The 25055-nt window shown below is 42.9% G+C and overlaps 1 protein-coding gene across 3 annotated transcripts in view; it reads right to left on the bottom strand.

Moving 5' to 3' along the window:
* Positions 1 to 1098: 1098 nt before the first annotated feature.
* The window catches only part of NFIA (nuclear factor I A), a 375784-nt gene continuing 351827 nt past the window's right edge, over positions 1099 to 25055 (bottom strand). Inside the window, exon 12 of one of the 3 annotated variants that reach the window (XM_021715778.1) lies at positions 1099 to 8487. In XM_021715778.1, coding sequence (XP_021571453.1) covers positions 8470 to 8487 — 18 coding nt within the window. In that variant the 3' untranslated portion in view covers positions 1099 to 8469. The remainder of the gene's footprint in view (positions 8488 to 25055) is intronic. The other 2 variants (XM_008064535.2, XM_008064534.2) reach the window with 2 other exon arrangements.

The following is a 25055-nucleotide window of genomic DNA, read 5'->3' on the forward strand; positions in this document are numbered from 1 at the left end:
TTTCCAGCCCCTGGCATAATCTCTGGAGCATAGTAGGCACTTGATACATATTTATTGAATAACTAAGTCAATATAGTGTAGGGATGGTAGGCTGGCACTTGGGGCCAGACTTCTTGGATTCAAATCCCACTCTTGCCAATTATTCTCCATATAGCCTCAGGTAAATGATTTAATCTCCCCCTGCCTCAGTTTCCTCATCTGTAACAGGGGATAAAAATAGTGCCTATCTCATAGGGTGGTCATGAGATCCACATGGACTGAGCAATGCATATTGCTTATTTATGTATTGCCTGTTCTCCAAGCGCACCTTTCTCCCCTCTGCTCTGTGGGGCTGAGACTGGTTCTCCTTACATTTTCCAGACTCCCTTGCCAGATGGCTACGGTTAGCCCCAACCCATGAGCGACACTGGCAGAGCCTAGGAGGAGGAGCAAGGGCGTACAAGGACTTCCTTCTGGTTTCAGTTCCTATTCACAATGCCACAGCAGCAGACAACTGACCAGCAATCCCTGCTCCCTCCAGCACCCTGGCACTAGCCACACCTCACTTTCTTAGGAGTCCCAGTACCCTGGGCTTCCTCCCCTTGGCTTCTAGCACGAACACCCAATGTCTCTTCCTCGGTCTGGGTACCAGCCACGTGCTGTCCCCATCCTCATGCATGACCACCCAAATATCAGCTGTGTGGTGTCTCTCCTCGGGCGCCTAGGCTCTGGAATCCCGGTCTCTCCCTTCCCTTTCCCCAGCTTTCAGGGGTGGTGGCTGTTTTCCCACTGTGACCCATGCCTGGGCTGCTTCAGAGCCCCGGTTGGAAAACCTATCGGACCTTATTTGATTCCCGATTGGGCCCTAGCTGACAGCCGATCTAAGCGCTTAGAAAACAACAGCAGGCACACAGTAAGCACCATGTAAGCATTAAGTCCTGATGTGTCCAAGTCAGTGAAAACCACTGCATTGCCCATCAGAGCACTGTGGACGATGCTGCGTGGCCGACACTCTCCCCGGTGCAAAGAGACCAGTTTCTGGGGCGCCTCCAGCCCATACCCATAACTGTCATGCCATCACCCAGGTGTGATGTGAAGCAAATGATGACACAGCTGCCGTAGCATTAGCAATTTTTTATTTTTCCTTTTTTGTTGCATAGGAAATGCGGTACTTGCTTCCAGTAATTGTATTGTAATGTGAGAGGGTGGTAGACTAATGGTTGAATACAAGAGTTAAACTAATCCACACCAGCTCAAAAAACCTGTGGAGATTTAGTTGAATAAGAATGGACGCCCACAGTGATTCTCAACCAATTACACATTTTCACAGAACACAGTAAAACTAAAAGGGTAACTATGAGAGTCAATACAAGGATACGAGAGGCACAGGGGGCCCGGCTCATAAAAACAGATTTCAGACCAAGTTATTAACACGGGGTGTTCGTTGTTTCGCAACAGATCTCTGACCATCACCGGAAGTTCAAACCCCTCCCCCCACAATTTGAAGTGAAAAAACGGAGGTATTTGGAGTGGACAGATTTCCCAGTGTGGTGGGAACAGTCCCCGGTGAACTCTGTTCTGGTGAGAGGTCAGGGCTAAGGGCAGGGCAGGGTCGTGTCTTTGCCTTGGAGTCTTCCTGAAGAACCTCCTAGAACCCGAGCCAGCACCTAGTCTAGGTCTAGTGAGTATCTCAGTGGTGAGGCTGCCAGATGCCTTCTCAGGACAGAGACTGTGGCCTGAGGACCGGGAGAGGGGACAGAGCTGGCAGACACCTCCTTCCCAGGGAAGCTGGCGGCCTTATGACACACACACTCACAAAAAGAGACTATTTTACAGACTGTTACCAAAAAAAAAATCATAAAATTAAAAAAAAAAGAACACAAATAAAGAGGGGGGGAGAAAAGCTTTTGTCATTTTCAGAAGTTGAGGACAAAATAGCAGGAAAAATGGCCCACTACATAGGACGCGATTGGTCCTTGAAACCACTGTAGAGATACAAAAATTCACATTGTACGACCTGGCGGGTGTTTTCCACCATGAAGGTGCTCTGGTGAGGTTAGAGGTAGCACTTCCACTGTATACTCTTGTGGTTCAGACAACATTCTGGAAATGTGGTTTTTTGGAATCCAGTGGGGTAACGGGTCCACGTGTGAGGCACACGGATGAGGCCCTCCCGCCACAACGCCCCCCCATCAAGGGCTGGCTGTGGGGGTCCCCGGAGCTTTCGGAGCATTTCCGGGATCCGCTCCCCACGCCTCCTCCCCCGATCTGGGGGACGTAACCCTTCGGGGAGTAAAAGGCGGACGGGTGCTGGCTTAGGGGGGAAAAAATGAGATGACATTTCTTTAATTTGGGAAGCAAGTAGTTTCAAATTGAGACCAAAAAAAGTATATTAAAAAATCCCGTGTTAATAGCAAACTTCTTTTTCTTATGAATCGGGCCCAAAGTTTGTACAGGGTTTTATTTTTGAAGAAAATATTGCAACTGTGCATGAAACTAAATAGCCACGTGATTTCTTAAAGTGTTTTTTCTTTTTTTTTTTTCTTTTTTTCCTTTTGATATGAGGAGGTCTGGTGTGAAGACGGATCAAGCATGGGTCCCTGGCTGAATGCTGTCCGTTAAGAAAACATCTCAGGGTCGGCACAGCTTCAGTCGAGGGGCCAGGGCAAGGCCCCTCGCTCGAAAATGTTCTCAAGTGTCCTCAGAGCAGAGTCCTTGCCATTCAAACGGTCGTTTTGAAACGAAAATCTCACCAGGTACTGATTTCTGAAATCAAACACCCATGCTTGTCCCCTAGGAAAAAGAAGAGAGAAAACAGAAACAAAAACAAAACACAAGTAATACTGAGTTTAAGTAAATGTATACCTCCAAAATACTGAAAACCGCTGAAATCAAGAAAAGACAGAGTTTGCGTTCTCAGTGAAATACCTTGAAACCTAGCTGACAAGAACCAAGTCAGAAAAAAAGACTAACATAACTTTGAGTAATATTCATACAGTTCACTAAGCATTATGGAATAGCATGCATTAATATTGTACGGTTATTTTACATCACCTATACCAGAAGGTCCTGACTGACAGACAGCGAAGGCTACCGGTGTAGAAAAATCTTACTTCAGAGGAGCAATATAATACAGATTTCACAGGCACTACATTTTAATATATCAGGTATTATGCTGGTTTTCTTATAATTCTTTCTGTCCTAAAGCTGGCATTATAACAATGACCAAAAAGGCAAGGATCGAAGTAAACGGAAAGTAGATACCGAAGTTGATATAGTTTTTTCTTCAGATAGATTAGTGCATAGTTCTCATGCAGATAAACACTGCTATGCATTTACACTGTTGGAAAGCAGAGTGAATTGAGCCCAAGTTGTCACATTTGTGTAAATCATTTTGTCAGCCTGTAATAGCACCATGTAATGGATTTGCATTAAACATTAAATTGATTTCAAAATTGGTGACACAATATTCACTACAGTTAAGTGCTATGGAATAGCTTCAATGTTACCTGCTATATATCAAAGCGATTTTCATCCCACTGCTTTTTGATTGGAAAAAATAAAAGGAAAACATACACGACACTAATTAGACAGATGCACAGCCTTGGACGTGAAGAAGGCAGAGCGGGTTTACTGTCAAACAGTAAATACATGCATTGACTTCAAGACAGAATTGGCCTTGGAGGCCTGTTTGGAATGAAAGCCGAGCCGGTGGGCAGTGCAGCTTTCTGAGACTGTCTTGGGACAGATCTTGGAGGGTGGTTGCGAGTGTCACTGAAGCTCTCCTTACATTACCATGCCGGTTGTGGTTTAGATTTGTTCTACGGAGGCCTGCTATCAAAAGAAAAAAGAAGAAGAAAGAAAGAACGAAGGAGAGGAACAAAAAAGCAGCAAACAAAACACAGAAAAAGAGAGAACACCACCACCACTATGGACAAAGATATTTCCAGAGACATGATGCAAAGTACATTAAATGACATTCTTAGAAACCCTTCCCCCCAAAAAAAACCACAGGGGGGAAAATGTTTTTCTTAATCCAGGTTTCGTAAAAACTTTATGACACTGTAACTACAGAATTCAAAGCATATGGGGCTAGGGGCTCGAATGAGTGAAAGGCAAACTTTTTGAGATGGGTTTTGCATATTCCTGTGGGGCTGACTGAATACCCTGGTTCTGGGAAGTCGGGGTTCCTGTCAGAACATGAAGAGCACGAGCTTTGGGAAGTGCAACCTTGTTGGCCTGCCTAGAGCCACACCTGACCACTGGGATGGGACTGGGGAGTGAGCTGACAATACGTGACTGTCATGCCAGGGTGTGATGAAACAGAAGCATCAGTTCAACCTCAGAGGAAAGCAAAGGGCTTTCGAGGATGGAGAGTGGCACCAGGGAGAGGGCCTGAACCGGGGAATGATCAGGAAAGGGGCGTTTTGGTAGCCGGGAGAAGGGCCGGAAGAAAAAGTATAGAGAGAAAAATAGTAAGATTTAACGTTCGTGCCTCTGACTTCAGTTCCCAAAGAAAAAACACGGAGACTTACTGGAGGGACTTATCTTTGCCAATCTTGTTAATGCCATTTGATGGGAGAGAAAAAATTCGAATGTGTCTCAGAGCTAAGGGCTGGGCCTTCAAATGCTGACTGATAGCTCTCAGTCTGTCTGTCTACACACCCCATGTAGCAAAGTCTTCCTCAAACATCTTCGCTAGGCTTTTAATCGAAAAAGCAAAACACTCATATTGTTGGTGTTTCTTTTTTCCTGCTTGATCACAACTGAACTACAGTTTCCTGCTGCTTTCTGGACAATGAAACATGAACAAAAATGTAACTTACTGTATTTAATACTTAACCCCTGTTCGTTATCACCCTAGACTGCCTCCCTAATGTTTTAAAGCCTTTAAAACATTTTTTTTCCTGCAAATCTGTTCAGAGTTCCCTAATTTTAGCTTCATCAAACTTAATACAACAAAATACCTTCAAAAATACAGCATACCTGTAACGTCCATTTACAATGGTTTTTCAGTAGACCTATACTTCTCAAGCATAGGAATATGCTATACCATTGAGAGAAAAAACAAAACAAAACTGTATTTAAATACTTACAAAAAAAAAAAAAGGAAACAGGAAAGTTTTAAACTTAAATCCAGTTCCCAAAGGGGCGGGGGGAAAAGAAAGAAAAGCAATTCTATGAACGCTGCCTTTATAATGAACAATCAGAAATTTCACTAGACTAATTTGACAGAAATTTTTCCTCATTTAAACAACATTACAAAAGTCCTGCATTATAAAATAGGGTAGAATAAATCAGTGTAATCAATAAAACTATACAACAATACAAATTACATATCTTCTGAGTGGGCAGTTTATTCTCTCTCTTTGCAGTCATGACTACAACATGCTCACTAAAAACAACTAAAACTGCCCAAACTATTGCTTAGTTTGTTTTGTTTAAAAAAGGGTGCAATTTTATTGTATATACAACCAATTTACTGGTAATACCTTGGCTTATTGCAAGGTTCTGACAAAATGTTTGTCTAGGCTTTTTTCCCTTCACTGTGAAGCACTGAAAGCTGCTATTTTTTCTTTTTTTTTTTCTTTTTTCTTTTTTTTTTTTTCTTTAGTGCACATATGTCATAATAAAGTAATGCCCAGCTAAGTGCTATAAGGGAAGGCAAAGTATGCTGGCTGGCTATAGGAAGTGACACCATACACTGACACACCGTACAACAGCGCCAAACGACTATTCAACCACTTATCAGACACATATGAAAATCCAAAATGTTTTATTTTATTTTTTTTTCCTTAAATAGAGATAACCAGTAAACAATTTTCAGAACTTGGAAGTTTAAAAACGTGCATATAAAAATGGGCATTATATACTTCTCATTGAATGTGGATTGACTGCAGGCTGCTAAGAAAAATGGGGTGTGGGAGCTGAAGAAAAAGGAAGTTGTCTTTTTTTTTTTTTAAGGCTTGCTTGTGAAAGGAACAGTTGTAAAAACAAAATTGCTTGAAGCAGGGTCAGCTTAGTGCTTCACAGTTTGACTGCTTCTCTAAGAGGAGCCCTTCCTGCGCACGTGCATTCAAAAATCACAAAAAAGTACAAAGACAAACACCTAAAACACACTGCGTCAAGTGCAGCACTGACTTTGGTCAAATAAAAAAAAAAAAAAGAAAAGAAAAATTAATAATTGCTAAGCTTTTCTACATGATATAAGCAGGTATTGCATATTTTCATATATCTGGGGGAAAATAAAGGAAGACTCCAAATAAATTGTAAAATGCAGCAACATCCAAAATACTGATATTCTAAGCATCTACAGATCTCAGAATAGCACTGCCACCGACCATACAGGACAATAAAGACTACTCCTATCTGCGGGACAACTAGCTTCCTATTTAGTTCTAGATGTTGAAACTGACGATGGCTGACATAAAAGTCACATTTACAAAAAGTGTCTCCAAATGCTTGACTAGGGAAAAACCCCTTTCAATAGAGGAGTATGTGCAACAATTCCACAAATAATCGCTATCCAGGGCAAGGCACATTGATATGGAATTTTTGTTTTCGTGCAAATTAAGGAAAAAAAACAAAACAAAACAACGTTGTTTCGGGGGGGAAAAGATGAGGAGCAAAGTGTCTTCCCAAGAATTTCAGTTACTTGATTGTATAGGACAGTAGTAGAACCCTTCTGAAGGGCTGAAAAACATAGTTTAAAGGCAAGTGCCTAGAGTAGGGATTACAATATTGTGTCTTAATGCACTCTACTTTATCCTACATTAACTATATAAAAATTAGTTACTAACACTAGAACATGCAGAGACTTTCTCTGATCAGCAGGGCTTGCCAACCAGAACGTATATATATGTATAGGATAGGAAACCTTCTTGAAGTTGCATGGGAAGCAAAGGGGTGCTTCGCTGTCTGGTAGAAAAATCACTTGCACTTTTTTTTGTTTTTGTTTCTGTGGTTTTTTTTTTTTGTTTTTTTTTGTTTTTTTTTTGTTTGTTTGTTTTTTACATAAGATACAGGACATTTGGGGGTGCAAACTTTTTTTTTTTTTCCCTAACAAGTACCCTTGATCTGAATGGGCACCAGCATTTGTGTCAGTATTGGTTTCATTATTATTATTATTATTATTATTTATTATTATTATTATTATTATCCCATAGCCCAGTTCAGGGACGCAAAGGTCTTTAAAACTTCTGGACAATCTCTGGTACAATGAGGTGTCTGATAACTAATAAATCCTATGTTGCCAGATACATGTAAAAATTTTCAGAATTGGCATAATCCATTATAGTGACTTCTAGCTTATAAAATTAACAGATACCATGATTTCATTTTAGTCATGTGCTTTGATAACAGAAAATAATTAATTAGCATTTAATGTAGTTAACATATTGTGGTAAAAGCACCATTAGATTTGTTTTTTTGTTTTTTTTTTAATTTTCCTTCAGTTTTTAAAGGGATACAAGTCTAACAATAAAAAACATAAAAAGCAAAAATAGCTCCCCTTTTTCTTGCAAGGCTGTTTTTTACCCCAATAATTTAGAGTCCTGGGGTGAAAGGACTTGAAAAACAAAAATAGAATTTTCAACAATCTCTATCTTACAAAGATATTTAGCTATCCAATGAAATTGCACTTTACTCAATTCAAAATTCGATTGTTTTGATTGATTCCTGTCAGTTTCTGTCAAAACAGACCATCTTCCCCATTTCCATGTGAATTTTTGTGTCATTGTTGAAATTGTTGAAAAAAATGTTGTTTTTTTTTTTTAAATGTAAGTGCAGCATTTCAAAACTTTTAAAAAACTGAATAGTAGCAGTAGTTTGCCGTTTTCGAAATTGTTCTGCAATGTGAGTGGATTCATTGTCCTTGCGGGCCATGTTATGTACTTAACTGCTGACTGCTGAACCAAACCAAACTAAAAGAAAAAAGGAACATAACTGCATTTTCTTTTTCCAATATGTTACAGAAAAACATTGCCCTTTGACTGTCCCGTAAGTTAGATATTGCAGATCTCAGCTACTACAAAAGATTTAGTTCTCCATGCGCCTCCTTGATGCTCAAGGAGGACCACACCTATGTGGGTAAATTCATGAAATACTGTGAAACAGCCAGGCTCCGTAAGGAAAGTGTGTTACAACAGGAAGTCAGTGAGCAAGGGTAGTCCTCTGCTAGCCACTTCGCCTAATGCTCACGCTACCACGGAAACACTCCAAATTTTACAAAGCCCAACCATTTCCAGCACCATATGAGAAATTACAACAGTCCCTAAAGTATTAAAAAAAAAAACAAATCCCAAAAGGTTATGGCCTTTGCTGTTTGACCATAATGCTTGCTGTTTCCATGTACGAGTTGATTTGAATCGGTTTTTCTCCCCTTCCACTGACAGTGAAGTTGTAACCGCGCGGGGTTGAGGTTGCGTCCATGTTACAGAGTTGAGAAGGGGTCAGGTGGTCTGTCTGGTGGATGGTGGGACGCTGCAACTTTTATCCCAGGTACCAGGACTGGAAGACAAAAGGCAAAGTACAATTAGAAGAACAATTTGCAAAACAGCATGTTTCAGAAGTTGCTCTCCAACCCTGAAATCAGGACCTTCGTCTGGGATTCGCTGGAAAAAGCAAAGGCGTGACAGACAGCAGGAAATCTTGCAACACAGAAGCAGATCTTACTCCTCTGAAATTAAAATTCATTGTCTTTTTGGGGTTTGCCAACATTCCAAGTATGTCCTACAAAACGGGGCATCTCTGTCTGCTTGAAATACAAACAAGGGGTTTGTTATCTGGTGGGGGCAGTTACAGGAGGGTAAGAAACTTGACCATCGTGTTTCTCATTCAATCCTCAATGCTCGGCCCAGTGCCTGGGACACAGAATGCTCTCCGTGAAGAAGAGTTGAATGAATGGCAAACGGGAGAAGGGAGAGGTTGCGTGTGGCAAGGAATGGCTACTCCGATGGTTTTCAGCATCTCTTCAGTGAGATGCAGGCCCTGAAGACATAATTGTGACATTTGTCTAACAGGCACTGGTGGCCAGTAGCGACACAAGAGTAAGTCGAGATGAAGTGGAGAGAGTGCTGTCCCAGACCTCTTTGTGATTTGGGGCACACCACAGCATTTCTCCTGTATGTCATTTCCTTATATGTGTAAGATTTTATGATGCAAAATGCGCCTTTTGGCTCAGTAGTTCTAAAATAATATATTCAAAAATGACACATACTAAGATGTCGTGTCAGGATTTTACCCTATTAATGCCCAGGGAAAAATGAAGCCATTGCATACTCTCCTTCTTGCTTTTGTTTATTCAAAATTCATTGAGAGCCTTCTATGTGCCTGCTGGGCCCAGTTACTGACTACCTTTTCCTTTCATAAATCCTCAGGTGATTAGCTTTGAGCAAGTGTCTGGTGATATATCACTCTGTCTGCCAGCATTTCTTTTTCTGTTAGCTATACAAAGTGATCAGTTATGGACTGATATCAGAGTCAGGTTCTCCAGTGAAATGAAAAAGTGTATGGCTTTTGCCAACTTTTCTTTAGAGAGATCTCGACAAATCCACTACATCTATCACTATTTACAGTAAAAATCATCAACACCTAGCACAAGCGAATGCTTCTGCATTCTCTAAGGTGGCAGGATCAGAAAGGGTTACATTTGGGCTGATTCCGTCAGGTGAAGACTCATCCCTGTGGAAGAGATTCAATTAGGTAAAGTAAGGACTCGTTTGCTCCCCAGAGATAAATGGCTACACGATAGTTCCTCGGAGGTTGGTGTAAGATTTCCTGGTCACACAAGCTGCCTTTGATTTCCAGAGGAGTTTAAAAAGCCTTAGCCCACACTGAAAAACTACTCGTCCTGTATACTTTCAGACGTGATTCTTTGACCACATGCTTTGAGGGACACAATAAAGCCTCTTGTGTCCCAAAAGGAAATCATCCTGGCACATACACACGGCCTAAATCTGACAGGACAAAAGAAGGGAGAGAGGGAGTGAAGAGAGAGAGAGAGGACGAGCTCCAGTGGGTGTTTTTGGTAGGCCTCTCCCGATAGCTGACTCCGGCCACGTTACAGCTGCTTCCTCTTTCCCAAAACAGCCTCCAACTCTGGGTGCGGGAATAACGCTTCCGATCTCTGTTTTCACACTTTCTAAGTCGGTTGTGAAATTTCTAGGCTTCTTAAATGTGACACTACGGTAGTTCTTGAAGCAAAGGCCTGGGACCCGGTGAGTCAGCAGGGGGAGCAGTTTTCCACACCACGGTTTCTGGACGAGACCTCAGGGCACTACAAAAATCTGCAGTGCCTCTGCACTTCTCTTAAAAAGCAAAGCAGAAAAAAAAAAAAAAAAAGTTTCTTCACACATCTTACTATTCAGTATGTGCCTTGCCGACAAGGTTACCCCAGAGCAGCTCTGTAATCCTTCACTGAAATAGGCTTTATTGATTGCTCTGGTCTATTGTTCTCTTTTCAAGTCCCCCAAGTTCAAGTTCATCCTGGTGTTACATCATGTCTGGTTGCTAAGAGCAACCAGACAGACCCAGACGTGACTATCATTAGCAAGAAACCCTCTGCTCTCCTCCCACCAACCTTCCAGTGGTTCTGACGTAGCAGGCCTGCTGCAAACACATTGAAGTATTTATTCTGCCTAATTTATGACCTATACAGCAAGCAAGACCCCCACTCCAAAAACCAACACTGTTGTATATTTAATTAATCTGTCTTTCTCTGGCACTTGGGAAAGTTAGACAAAGGACTAATTATTGTGTTTCGCTCTCCACACTTTTCTTTTGGGGGGTGGATATTTGCATGGGAAAGAAAACTACAAGGCCGGGCGTTGGGCCCCCCCACCCCTTTTTCTTTTTGCCCTATTGACATTTCATGAAATACTTTAGCTGCTTAAGGGAATTAGAAAAAAAAATGCGATGTGAATGTTACTCCTTCTGAGTTGGTATTCAGTCACACAAATCAACTCATGACATGTTTAAATTTAAATGCTAACCACACACTCTCAGAGTTACTTTAAAGGTTAGTTTTTAATCAATAGAAGTTGCTGACTCTGGGTTTTTGAGCTGCGCGCTGCAACTCTTGGGCTTTTGTCTAACGTTAAAGCTTTCAAACTTTTTTTTTTTTCCTTGAGATGATTTTAGCAATGATTTGCAGACACAGAAGGCTATTGTGCTCTGACCAGCAACATGTCAATAGAGGAGCCGAGCTGCCCTGTGGTGGGTGTCAATATGACTCCTGAAGGCAGAGGTTGGGGGTCTTTAATAACCCGTGAAAAAACCTTAATTAACCCTTTCAGGCCCAAACCAAAACCTATTCTTAAACTTTTTCACTCCTATAATTTGACCATTAGTACTTATTTCAACATCACACTAATCTTCATGACAATTAACCCAGCTACTTGACCAAGGGTTTCCAGAATGGGAAGTTGGTTAGGGGAACCACACAGGGAATTTCTTTTTTTTTTTTTGAATGAAGTCTCTTGGATTAAATCACTTATTTGCAGAGATGGCAGATAAACAGTTCTAATAATAATAATAATAATTTTAAAATTCATCAATTTTCACTGAATTTTCTCCTGATCGGTATGTTGTTGAAGAGCCTCACAATCCTGTCGGGATGAGTGTGACAGCCACACGTGTATGAACCAACTGATTTCTAGAAACTTCTATGAACTGCTAAGAACATCAGATGGACAAGATAACGTTTGGAAAAACCTGTTTTTCTCCTCTGATATTTTCTTATAATTGCTGTTATGCAAGCAGTGCAAGTTTCAGGACATTAATCCAAGAGCGATGCTGCATATTTTTGTTTTTGGGCCATACGGGGATAACATAGAAGAAATTTGAGATGATTCAATTGTTGGGTCTGAGTAGCAAATCACTGGGAAAATGTTGACACGTTCCACAAAATGCATTAATGGAGAGTCGGAAAACCATCTTCAGACATTTACTGACATAAGCTTAGGTTTCATATGGCTTCTGCCTTCATACTTTACAAGCCCCTCAATTTAACCTACCGTATCCAGATGGACTACAAAGGAATCTCTGTCCCTTATCTGCAGTGAGTGGTACTATTACAATACAACACAGGGTGATGTTATCTTGATACATTTACATTAAGGAAGTAAACACAGAGCTTTGATCTATTTTTTCCTCGGGAACTTTCAGCTATAGTTGTTTTGGAGGTCCATAAATCCACACTCCCACAAAGGCTCCAGTTACGTACAATTAGTCAGTTACATTCACAGCATCTACAGTTTGGGTTGTGCGGAGGGGATGGAGGGAGGGAAAGGGGGTGACTGTCCTCTCCGCGTTCAAGGTGAAACATCAAAAGAAATCTGCAGTCCAGGACAAGAGCTCAGCTTTCCTTTTCTCCAGTCAAATGAAGAAGTAATCTCATCAGGTTGGAAAAGTGCTGACTAAGGATTTAATAAAGTGCCTGCAGATGTGACGTCTCTAAGGTATTCAACTCATGTAATGCAAAACAGCTCCACACTGAATGTGCTTATAAAATTTCATTTAACCATTGCAGCGCGACTTTTCCCCCTCACAGTTCTCTAAGGAGTTTTATCACACTTCCCGCCCCTTAATTTACGGCTCCATGAAAGTTCGAATCCCGTTCTGCCAGGATTCTGGAACACTCACAGTAGTCGGATTTTTATGGACCATAAACAACATCTATCTTTCCGACTGCATCCTGAGCAGGAAGCCTGAAACAGCCGTCGGTGCCTCTGACGGGGCCAGTCAGAACACAGAGGCCATCTTCCAAAATTTGGTCCTGAGGCTGCCGAAGACAGAGTCGAGGAAGGCAATGGACTCAGCTCCTGAGTCAACAACAAACACTCTCATGTGTGTAACAACTTTCAAAAAGGCCCTTTCTACGCTCTTTTCACAAAGAGGGTGGGATGACATTTTGGAGGCAGAAAGAAAAATGTCTGCTTGAGATAGTTATATTTCACTTTAGCCCCAGAAAAGAGGAGAGGGTGCTGAGGGCGGTGGTAGGAGGGCAGAGCGGAATGTGACTGTGATGCAGCACAGTCTGTTTTCCAAGTTAAAAACTTAAACAAAAGGCCTCAAGGGCAAAGTTTAACACTGCGGAAGGAGGCTGTTACAGCGGAATCCAGAACTGGGTGTGACACTTGGCTTTCTTCTCCAGGCAAGGTGGGTTATTTAAGGACAGCCACACACAGAAACCGGAAACATGCAGACACAGGGAGGCCCTCCACACCCCGCAGGCCCAACCTCAAGCCCTCTACGAGGCCTCGGCCGGCCAATACACCAAGACCGCATGAGCGGTGGCCGCCATTTTGCATCCTCTCTCCATTTTGCATCCTCTCTCCATTTTGCATCCTCTCTCGAGGAGGTGCTGCTTCTGCTGGGTCACACTCTTCCAGTTGAGCCTTTTTGGCTGTCTGCTTTTCCTTGGATGGACCCACTGTTTGGCCCACATGAGTGAGGTGTCTTGGGCACATCCGCCAAAAGCCGGGTCGCTCCTTCTCCCCATCCCAATGCCATGGAAGTGGCAGGGCCTCCTAGGGTGCTCCAAGTTTCTCACTGTTAGTAGAAACCATCGGGAGCACTTCCTCATTCAACAGACACTAAGGACCTGCCATGTGCTAGGTGCTACGTGTGCTGGGCTCTGGGAATACGATGAGTAAAATAAACATGGTCCCTGCCCTTAAGGGCTTTATTTTCTAGCAGGAAGAAGGGGCTGGATTTTAGACTTCTGTACCCTTCATGACAGCAGATAGTGGCTTTTCTCAAAGTAGGATCTTCATAAAATGTCGACTGATGAGGTCGAGTATCCAGTGTCCAAAGGACCCAGGACTGAGTTCCACCTTTTCTGCTATTTATGTGAGTTCAAGCAAGCCAGCCCCTGACCTGGGACCTCAGAGGCTTGCTGTGAGGACCATTCTGCACACAGGGGGAAAAGGTGATTTACACTGGTTTCTTCTGAAAACGGTGACATGCCCTACACAGGTGTGAGTTATTGCTATGGCCAGCCTTGGGCTTTGATCTCTGCAGTCATTTTTCTTGTCTGATTTTATTTTCTTAATTAAAGAAAGCCTGTTTTCAATAACTCTGAACCAAGACTTGTTTATCGTACAGGAAACTATTAAAACAGTAATGGGCCATGATTGGCCCCGCGTACCTTTGTGGCCTCATCTTTTCACCACTTGCACTCAACACTTTTGCAGTGTTAAACTTCTTCCAGATCCCTCAAAGCCAAATGCTTTCTCCCTGCTGGGCCTTGGCACAGGCTGCACCTCTCTCCCTGGCTCTGCTAACACTTGTCAGCCCTTGGGTTCTGAGATCAGATGTCCCTTCTTCCAAGGGGTCTTTCTAGGGGCCTTTCCCCCGGGATTCACCTGTCACCGAACTGTAATTACCTGTTTTCTTCCTAAGAACACTGACCGTCTTCTCAGGCGGGCATCCCCAGCGTCTGGCCTGGTGGCTGGCAGAGAAGCTACTTGCTAAATACTGTTAACTAAGGAAGGGAGAACAAGCTGTGTCCAGGGTTCCCGAAGCCTGGCGTCAGTCATCCAAACGAGGGCAAAGCAAGGCATCTAGATGGACGGCTTCTAGCAAGCTCGTGACACACGTCCATGTCTCCCCACATGACAAACACTCTCCCTTGAGGCACACAAGTCTCCACAAGCTGCTCCCAGGCAGCTCCAGCCTGGGAGTTGCCGCAACGGAGCCAGCTGTGGCCGACTGCATCAGTAGCATGTGCAATAGTTTTGTACCGTGGACGGCTGGCTACTCACTACAAGCACAGAGGAGTTGTCCAAACCACCGATCCCTGGAGAATGACTGTGCTGCTCCCGGCCAAGACCTCCGTTTTGGTTCAAACCTCAAGATGGGAAAACACTCATCTTTTTACCCAATAAGCCATCCAGTACCTCCGAGAGTACACGCACAATCCAATTATTCTGACTGTTATTCCAAAGTCTGACTCTCTCACCAGATTCCAGCTTGCCCTACTGTCTCTCTCTCTCACCAAGGACATTTTTCTCTTGGTCTCCCCGTGCATTTCCATCAAGTATTCTTTTACCGCATGAAGTCAAAGACTTCTGGATTAAAAACTGCACTCTGGCCCACTTGCGTTTGCTCCAAAGACTTACGGGAGGGCCGTGGGCCTGGTGGTAAGAACTGGGACTCTGGAGTTCGAGGGACAAAATTCCTGGCGCTGTTACGTACTAGTGAAAATAACCTTAGGTGAGCTAGTGAGCACTGCTGAGTCTCAGTTTTAGACTCCATAAAATAGAGACAACAACTTGATCAGCTTTTGTGGAAAGTAAATGCCTGGCTAGGAGCAAATACAGAGAACCAGGGTAGATGGGTTCTCTAATTGTAAAAGATGTCCCAGGCCTTCAGGTCCACATGAGAACTAAAATCCCAGGAAAGCAATCACTCTACAAGGCGGCTTTCTCTTATTTAATGATATAATTTCTTAGTTAAAAGTAGCAGCTGTGTCAGTTCCATCTCCCCAGTTGCAAGAGAAAGTTCTTGAGAAAACAAAAATCTGTCTTTAATTGCGGTATTAAAATCAGAGCGGCGAAACCAACAACACAAAAGGAATTGGCTCAAGTTGATGCAAGGCATTTGGGCCCTTGCCTTGCAAGGCTAAACTGCACGCCTTGGAGGTTGGGGGTGAGGGGGAAAGGGGAGGAAGGAGGGAGTAGTCAGGCAACCAAGTGGGACAGAAACAATCCTATTTTGGTTTTTGTTAGCGAATGGCATACTACATAGATCAGAGACTTCTTATAAAATACAAACCCCCACTGTACACAAAGCACAGGAAAATGTGAGGAAAAAAGGGAAAAACTAAAAGCAGCTTAGGGTGTGTTAACGCTGCTATTCTGTCAGCTTAAAGAGTATTTTATGCTTGATCAACAGCTCTTTTTTATTGTGCTTTTCTTTCATTCATTCAAGACATCAAAGCCGGGCACCACCAGCGTACCTGCCCTTCTGGAGCTGCTTACGAGAAGGTTCTAATGAAGCACGACTCTGGGAGCCGGAGACCCCCGTGGACACGGCAGTTCAAAGGGAATATTTCAACAATGATTACATTTTGTAAATCTTTTTATGAAAGAGACAGCTTATTTCCTGCTTTTTCATGAAAAATAGATTCTATCCATTAAAGTGAGCCCGCGCCACGGAAGCTGCCTGAGATCTGAGGTGCAGTGTGGAGATTAAGGGGACAATGACCCGATGAAATTGTCCAGAGTGCCTATCTATTTGGCCACGATGGCACTGCCGGATTTTCTGGGTGGAGCCCAGACAGTGCACTGGACAGCTCTGTGGCGGGAGGGGCAGTGACCAGTAGGTTGTGTGGCTTGGTTTTCCAACTTGGACCTTGGGTTTACGATCTGTTCTTTTGTATTTACTGATTCCACAAAATCCAGCAAATATCGGAAGACAGGCCGCCCCTTCTATCACACAAGAGCAAGATGAGAGATTTCAGTTACAAATTCATTACATGCTGTCTTTTAATGCCATGGGATGGGACAGACCCTTTCCATATGGGAAGTTAGCCACTAAAAAGTTGGCTCTGGTCTGAAGACACAATACAGGCTTCATTATTGGCCGATGTCTGCCCCAAAGGCAAAAATAAAGAAGCAGCCTAGTCCTTTGTAATTTTTGATTTTCACATAAAAATAATCTTTTCCCTAGCCTTTTTCTTTTCTTTTTCTTTGGCAGGGGGAGAGTTGAGGCGAGAGGGGACGGAAGGGAATACGATCTCCTGGGGAGCTATGAAATGGGGGAAAAAAAATGTATGTTTTCTACACATCGGATTCCAGTTTTAATTAAATGCCTGTTGTCTAACAAGTGCAGACAGTCACACTTGGGGTTGGCCTGCTGGTGGCCCAGGGAGGTAACCTTTCTTGTTTAAACAGAGAGGCGTGGGAGTGGCGGTCAGGGCTCAGCAGAGCGTGGCCACATTCTAATAATCATTCCACCACGTGCTCCCTCACTTCCGCGCTTCCCAAACGTGTCTCAGGTGCACAGCCAATTGCTCATAGAGGTTTCACTGTTTGCAAGTAGGTGAAGTCCAGCAAGGGGGGAGAAAACGGGAAAGTGAAAAATCTGGTCATTTCCACATTCTCCCAGATCCGTCCTGCAATAGGGTGCCAAAAGCAAAGTTCCAAGCTAACCTCTCCTTCACACACTAGACGGCACCTGCCACCTCCGGGTTTCTCCACTCCAGCAGGCAATTCCACTCACACCCCTCCCCCCCAGCACAGATCTGCTTCTCGCCTCTTTCGTCCCTCTCCGTCCACTGTTCCTGGTCTTTCTAGTCCCATTCCCTACTTCCTCCCAGTCATCGAGTCAGTGTCTCCCTCTCTTTCCACCCGTGTTTGAGTCCCCACAGAATCAGGCAGACTGCTATTTTCTGCAAGGCTGTGCAGACCAAGAGTCCTCGAGGACTGAGCAGGAAGTGAGGAAGGCGCTGAGCTGCAAGCCATCTCCACCCCCCTACCCCCGGTTTAGCAGCTGGAATGGAAGGCTTCTGTCATGAGCCAAAGGAATGAGGCAGAGAGACAGAACTTGGACAGAAGGCAGAGGACATTGCAGCATTTTAATTTTTGGATTCACAAGAAAAGACAATGAGATGCCACTGAACACCAGACTGTGAGTCAGGGGCGCCGGTTCAAGTCCTAGCTCAGTCTCTGGCTGGTGTGGGACCCAGCACTTCTCTAATTATACTACAAGATAGCAGTCCTCCACCTTTCTTTCTTCCAGGAACACCTGTTTTCAGATGTTATGGTGCTGGGGGTCATCTTTTTCTCATTCACAGTGTGGATGTGCTGTTGGCAGAGGTCAAACTTCTCATACTCCTCACCGAGGTCAGAGTGAGCCTGACTGCGGAAAAAGTCAGTTCATGGAGCCAGATCTAAATGCTAGTCCAGCAAGGTGGGGATGTCTGGGGTCCATCTTAACCTTTCTGCAAAACAGCCCTCGGTATATGCATGTGGGAAAGGAAGTAACAAACTTAAAAATGCAAGATGACCCTGAAATACTGGCCTAAAATATAAGCAGTAGCATGATGGGGTCACCGATGTGATCTAGATGGGGATGGGGATGGGGGTCAGAGTTTCATCTGAACCAATGACCCTGGATAAAAAATGAGGGTCTCCCCAAGCGCTGTTGAAGCTCGTCATCCCCAAAGCCCAAACCGGGAACCAGTGAACAATGCTCTACTCCTCCTCCTCCTGAGAGCGTGGTAGGATTTAGGGTTTTATGGCAACAAAACTTGTCTTTGTTAAGACGTGACTTGCAAAACAAACCCACATGGGGGATTTTGCAGTTTCAGATGACAGTTTTTTTTTAATGCTGAAACAGCAATGCTTTTTATGTTCAGATTTATTTTCTTCTAAATTTGTAGATTAAATTTACAACTATGCAATATTCATTGCTATGAACAATTAGATTCTTCCTGCATATTTCCAGAGGAGGCGAGGGGGAAGCTTCGTGATGGGTTGAGGTGAAGCCCTGAGCAAGGTGAGGGCTCTTACAGTACTGATTTGGACAAGGGCGAAACATACGTGATTGTGACTGGCAGAGCTACTTGGCTTCCCCATCAGGGATCTATGCTTCTTGGGAGAGGCAATATCCTTTTAACACAGAACACTTAATTTAAAAAAAAATCTTTTTAGTAATGTCTTTTGAGGTGGAGAAGATCTCACAAGCAGAGATTGTTGAAGACCGACTCAAGAATGTGTTTTATAAAATTGAGCATGCAAACGAGATCATTCTCATTTTGTTTTCTGATAAATTCCACTTGGTAGCGTTCTACCAGTAACTCAGTTTCAGGAACAAACTCAGAAAACACACACACACACACACACACACACACACACACACACACACACACCCCTAGTTTAAAACAGTCACATACCTCTGTTATCACTTTATTATCAATTAATAAAACCAATTACAAATGGCATGATTTATATGTTTATCAGCTCCATAAATATCATTTTCTCTTGTTAAATCACCGTATGGTTAGGAGATCCTATTGTTTATTTCTCAAGAATGGTGGTAAGTTCAAGTGACATGTATTCACTTCCATTCTGATACTGCAGTCATCACAATCTTGCAGACATGCCAACTTATGCTATTCTAGAAGATGGTTCAATTAAAAAATACTTTAAGATCTTTTTTCTTTCTTTTAAAGAAGTGAATTGTCTGAGCTAAAATATGACTTCCTGTTCTACTGCATCAGCCTTTCCGTATTGTTCTCCAGGAACACGTTTACAAGTTCAAGTTCAGGTTTAAACTAAATAAAACACTCCTCAGGAGTTTATAAGGGAGCCTCATTTACATGTGCTCCCTCTGAACTCTGCCGGCCCCTGTGTGCTAGTTTCCAAGGCTTGGTGAAGGAATGTTTTACAGTTGGAATCCGGACTGTTTTCTCAGGCATTTCACACTCAGGGGCTGGGCAGCACCAAGCTTTCATTGGATTAAAAGCTTCCCCAGGTCTACTGCAGAGGCAGGAGAGAGAGAAAGGCAAGGCAGGGGCCAGGAGAACTGAAGCTTCTTAATTTTCCCTATAAGGCATTCGAGTTCACATTACAGTTCAAAGGTAAGCAATGAATTCTGGATGTATATTCTAGAATTTCACAGCTGTGACGTGAAGCTCCTCTGCAATTATTTTCAGCTTTTTTTGTAGAAGTGGTCAATGCACATTTATTCTCTTCAAATAGGAAAACTAAGGTTTGCTTATACTTCTTTTCTGTCCTGAAAATGAAGTTTAAAAGCACTGTGAAGAGAAATGTCCCCAGCCCCAAAGAGAGGTTTTTGAGGTCAAAAGGATGTCAGGTATTCTCCATCCAAAAAAGGTGTACCAGACAAGAAGAAATGGCTATTTTTGGTTTAGAGTTGAAGTAAGGATTCTGAGATGCTCACAGAATCCAATCTGGAGACAGCGATTTCTTGGCTGGTTGAAGTTAAGATTCAATCGTGTCACTAAGCAAGAGTCCTGGAGCTCAGAGAAGGCAGCCATCGTCTTCATGGGCAGAAATGCAAAGAAAGCGGGAGGAAGATGACCAGGGACTCTACCTCTCAAATTCTCTCTGAATCTGAGTTTATCTAGCAAGAAAGTAGGTACAACGATAATAAACCAAGGATGCTAATGGCCGTTGTTACCCCAGGGCAATACCTAGAGTTGCTTAGAGAATCTCCTTGGAGCAGTTCTTTCCTGAGAGGTGAGCATACCCGCAAAACTTCAGCTGTGGCATTCTCAGTTCCCAGTTCAGCAGCTGCATGCTGGCGGGGTGGGATGTGATGAGTCAGATAAATGGTTCAATGAGGGGGGTTCAGAGAAGAAACTGCATGGTGAGGGAGTTGCACAGGAGTGTGCGGTGAACCTGGATCTCAGCGTGTGCCCATAAGAAGGATGGAGACCATCTTCCTAGCATGGTGGTTGTGAGGACGAAATGAACTAATATACGAAAGTGATTACAGTTCCAGGAGGGCAGGGCTGATACTCTTTTTTGGAGGTGAGGTAGGAGCCATTTCTTTCTGTCTTGGGGAAGATGGATCCCTCACATTTATGTGCTAGCTTATGGTCTTTTCTTGGCCTGGTGCAATCATGGATAGTCACTTTTCTTGCATAAATACAGTAACATGATGAGGATGCTGGCTTTATGCTGGGCTTCTACTCAATCCCCTTTTTTCTCAATCCCCTGAACCCAGGCTAGGTTGAGGCTGAAAAACAGTAAGGGTTTTCTGAAACCAAATTAAATGTGAATATGCTTCCAAATAAAACTCTATTTTACAAAAAACTGCAAGTTTCTTCCACTGGATAGGGACATGAGTGGAAGCTGAATTCATTCAGATGATGCTCTGCCAAAATGGATGCTAATACTGGTTTCTTTGAGGGTAGCGGTTTACACATAGTGTCTCCATGGAATCAGGGCTCACGACTCAGAGAGTTCCTCAGCCTTGGGCCAGGATTGGCTGGTCAATTTGCAGAAAGATGAGGATTTGCGTATGAGATCATCTCCACGTGGGTTAGTCCATTCCAAATGACTGAGAATTGTGTGTTTTTTCTTTTGTGTAGTTTTTACTTCTCTTCTCTCTTTTTCGTAAATACTTACCAAGTTTTGGTTCATCCTCTACAGCTCTTTGGACCCCTTGCCAAGAAGACTTGCTAGAGGAAAACTATGAAACATAACTGCCAGTGTTCCTTTCTTTTCTTTTCTTTTCTTTTTAAGCAACTCTGGCAAAATGGTGAATGGGAGAAATTTGAAACTCAAAATGGTTTGCAAACCTTCCTGAGGATTTAATTTATCCATGTGGATCCTAATTGCTTTGAAGACAAAATAATTTGATAGCTGATTTAATCATTGACCGTTCAAAAAGTTTTACATTTGTTAATGTGTAGGTAGGTAGACTTGGATCTAATGTTACTGGCTCTTCTGGTAAAACAGTCATTTCATCCTTTTATGACTTCCTTTAAGAAACAGAGGGCACCAAGTTTGGAAACACGCTGGCTTGCTGGAGCTACACGGAAGGCACAGGATGAGTCGAGCAAGCTGTTTCCTGGAAGCGGATCAGGCACTTGGAGGAACGGCCTTCCCTCTCGCTCCCTTAGAGCTAGTAGTTCCATCCGTGTGTGAAATCCCGCCTCTACTTAATGGAGCTTAATTCTGTGCCTGGTTCCTACTCAAAGCAAGCAGCTAGGTAAGGGTGCAAAAGGACAGTCCAGATTTGACAGTATTGACCCCAGGGCTGAGAAGCATTAGTGAATTCCATAAGGAGTTTCATCCAGCAGTTCTTGGTTTACGAAGGTCACTGTGAAGCAAGACCCAGGGGATGAGCTGGGGGACTTCGTGGAAGGCGGTGGGGGTGAGGGACAGGAGAACCAGGATGTTATCAGGAGGGTGGTTTGAGGGGAACTTGGTGCATCTTTAGGCTTGGACAGGAAAACATGTGGGAAGAGGCCAGCTAGGAGATACAGCAGGGCCCTAGCTGAATGGAAACGGTATCACAAAGGGCAGCATTCAGCACCACCCAGATACCAGAGAGAACAACTGTAGAAATTACAAGCATTATAGGAAGTGAAATTATACCTCTCACCGCTTCATTATCACTGTATTTCATAATATTTGTCTAGAAAGGCACACAAAGCCTATCAGGTTAAATTAACCCTAATGATCAATTTTAGTTTTATTCTAATTAAACAATTTCAATTTAATTAATGCAAGCACAGAAATTAGTCAAAATTACAAATGGAAATGTTGAACTTTAAATCAAAGGTCCTCCCTACTCCCTGCCTCATGTGGAAGCACTTGAAAGTGTTTGCCTGTGAAGGGAGATGGGATTTTGACCTTTGCCTGCACTGTGAAGGACAGAAGAGAGAAAAATGTGCAACAAAAAACTACCCAGGAGCATAGATAGAAGCACAGGTTACACACACACACACTACTGCACAGTAGTTCGTGCAGGTAAATTCTCCAAATCACATGCGTTTATTCCTTAGGATCTCAATGCATCTGGGCCAGTCTAATAGATATTGAGTTTTTATAAAACACCTCTGTGAAATGGGAACCATGCGCCCATCTCCTAATCCACACATTAAACCACTAGTCCCTTCCCTCCCTGGAGTCAAAAACCTGCATTTCGGTCCTGCTCTGTGTCTGCTTAGCTTTGTGGTTTTGCAAGTTGTTCCACCTCCCTGGACTTTGGTCCTCTTATTTGGAGGTGCTATTTTATTGAAATGATCTGCAGTTTATTCCAAAATACACTTGAAGTTGTCTCTGAAAAATGATGGAGTCTTGAGTAGATAATCTTTAAGGAAATTACCAGCTTCAGTGTTCTGTATTTCTAAAACTTTGAAAAATACTGGCATCTTAGAATGGATTTTAAAACGGTACAGGGCAGGCACATGTGTCTGAGTCATCCTATAAAGACACTTAAATAGCCTTTCTTCCCTCTTCATAAAAATCTGAGGTCGATGGATCCAGAGCTCAAAAAAATTTGTAGAAAAAAGAACTTAGCAAAATAGACTCTTTTTTCCTAAACAAAAGGGAGGAAGAGGACAAAAATCTGAAAGAGAAAAACTCACAATAAAGAGAAACACATGTCCCTTTTTTTTTGTATTTAAAACCCTTATACTAAGCCGGGCTCGGTGGCTCAGCCTGTAATCCCAGCACTTTGGGAGGCTGAGGTGAGTGGATTGCCTGAGCCCGCGGGTTCGAGACCCTCTTGGGCAACTTGGCGAGACCTCATCTCTACAATAAATCAAAAATCAGCCGGGCGTGGTAGTGCGCACCTGTAATTCCGGCTACTCGGAAGGCTGAGGCAGAAGGATCGCCGGAGCCCAGCAGGTCGAGGTTGCGGTGGCCGGGAGTGGCCACTGCACTCCAGTCTGGGCGACAGAGTGAGACTCCAACTCAAAAACACAAAAAACAAAACAAACAAACAAAATCCCTTATACTGGTGAATCACACTTAACGGTGTCAGCAGTGGCACCAACTCATGGTCTCAGAAGAATACTGTATGTTATCACTCGTATCTATAACACAGCCATAACTTCTTTTCTCAGAAGGAGCCCTTCGTCCATGGTCCTCCATCTTGACTTGTTCCCAGTTGTATATGAGAATTTTTTGATAGCCATCAATTCACTATTACTGTTTGGGGACTTATAGAACAGCAGAGTAATTTAATAATATACTTGATTAGTATAATCATCATCATTGCATTTAGTAATGAGAGTGGGATTCCCCTTACCTTGGTTAATGATCATGGACAATTCATTTCTTGACTGCCAGTGGTAGAAATGGTTTTTGAAATATTAACTTCTGCCCCATGGGAATGACACTTAGCCCATCACATTTAATTTTTGACCTTCACTGAGCAGCACGGTCCTAATCCCTTGATTTTATAATCTTAACTAGGAAACATTAAAATATGGATTGACTCCAGTTGGCAGGAATCTTTATGTTCTTTTCACTAAAAAAGCTATAAATTCAGTGGTTGACCTTTTATTTCCAGGTCACAAATGACACCCACTCAGTTTTGTCCATTCACATACGATTTATGTGAGGGTCTACAGGTATAAGCCATGAAAGTTGAACTTTAATGAAATGTCTTTCAAAGATGTGCACTTAACCAAAAATCTCTCACAAAAAATTAGCAGGTGGCCTTTTAAAAACAGCCATTATATCTTTAGGTTCATCGCTGGCCTCCCCCAAATCTATTTTTTACATATAGTAAGTTTCTTCTAATATCATTTTTCAGAGGGTACAGATTATGCTTGTGTTTGGGATGACAAGAATACCTTAGTTCCCAATTTAGGTTTCTAAACTGAAAGATACCTGAAATATATTCTTTACCATCACCACACTTATCTCTCTTCAGCTGAAAAATGTTCCTTGTCCTTTCACAAAATCAATTGTATTGATGGGAGACATTCCGTGTTGTCAATCAGGGAAATGTGATTTGATGGAACCCCAAAGCAGTGAGATACGGAGAAGAATACCAAACCCACTCAGGTCCACACCATCGGAGTGAAATCAATGTTTCCCATAACACTCATCCTGTCATGTGGCACCCTAACTGTCACAATTAATAATGTAGAAGGAGCTGATTAACTTAAGTAAAGTGCTCTCTGCTGTGTAAACACAAAAGATCTATGAGGCAAAAAAAAGAGGGGGAGGGCAGGAAAGAACAAAACGTCATTTTTATTTTTCATGTGTACATGTTCTCACTTTCCATTCTTCTCTTGTAACAATTACTGTACCAGCCACTCTGACAGAGTCAATAAATTGATCTGGGTCTTGACGCAGCAGCAAAGCAGACTAATCTGATACACCATTATCTGCGATGGAGAATGTGGGGGTCTGGGGGTGCACTCAGGTAACAGGGCAAAGGGAAGAAGTCAGTAAAGGCAAGCCAATATTGCTCTTGAAAGGTAATTAACGCTCTACGTGGAGCTTCTGCAGCAGACAGACACACGTATGTGTGCGTGTGCGTGTGCGTGTGCTTGTGCATGTGACGGGAAGAGACAGAAAATGAAGCCTTCACCTTGGCTAAAGGATGCAGCCTAAGTAATACCGTATGCACCA

The sequence above is a fragment of the Carlito syrichta genome, unplaced genomic scaffold (assembly GCF_000164805.1).
Source record: "Carlito syrichta isolate Samal-C Ts95f unplaced genomic scaffold, Tarsius_syrichta-2.0.1 Scaffold307669, whole genome shotgun sequence".
Taxonomy (NCBI): domain Eukaryota; kingdom Metazoa; phylum Chordata; class Mammalia; order Primates; family Tarsiidae; genus Carlito; species Carlito syrichta.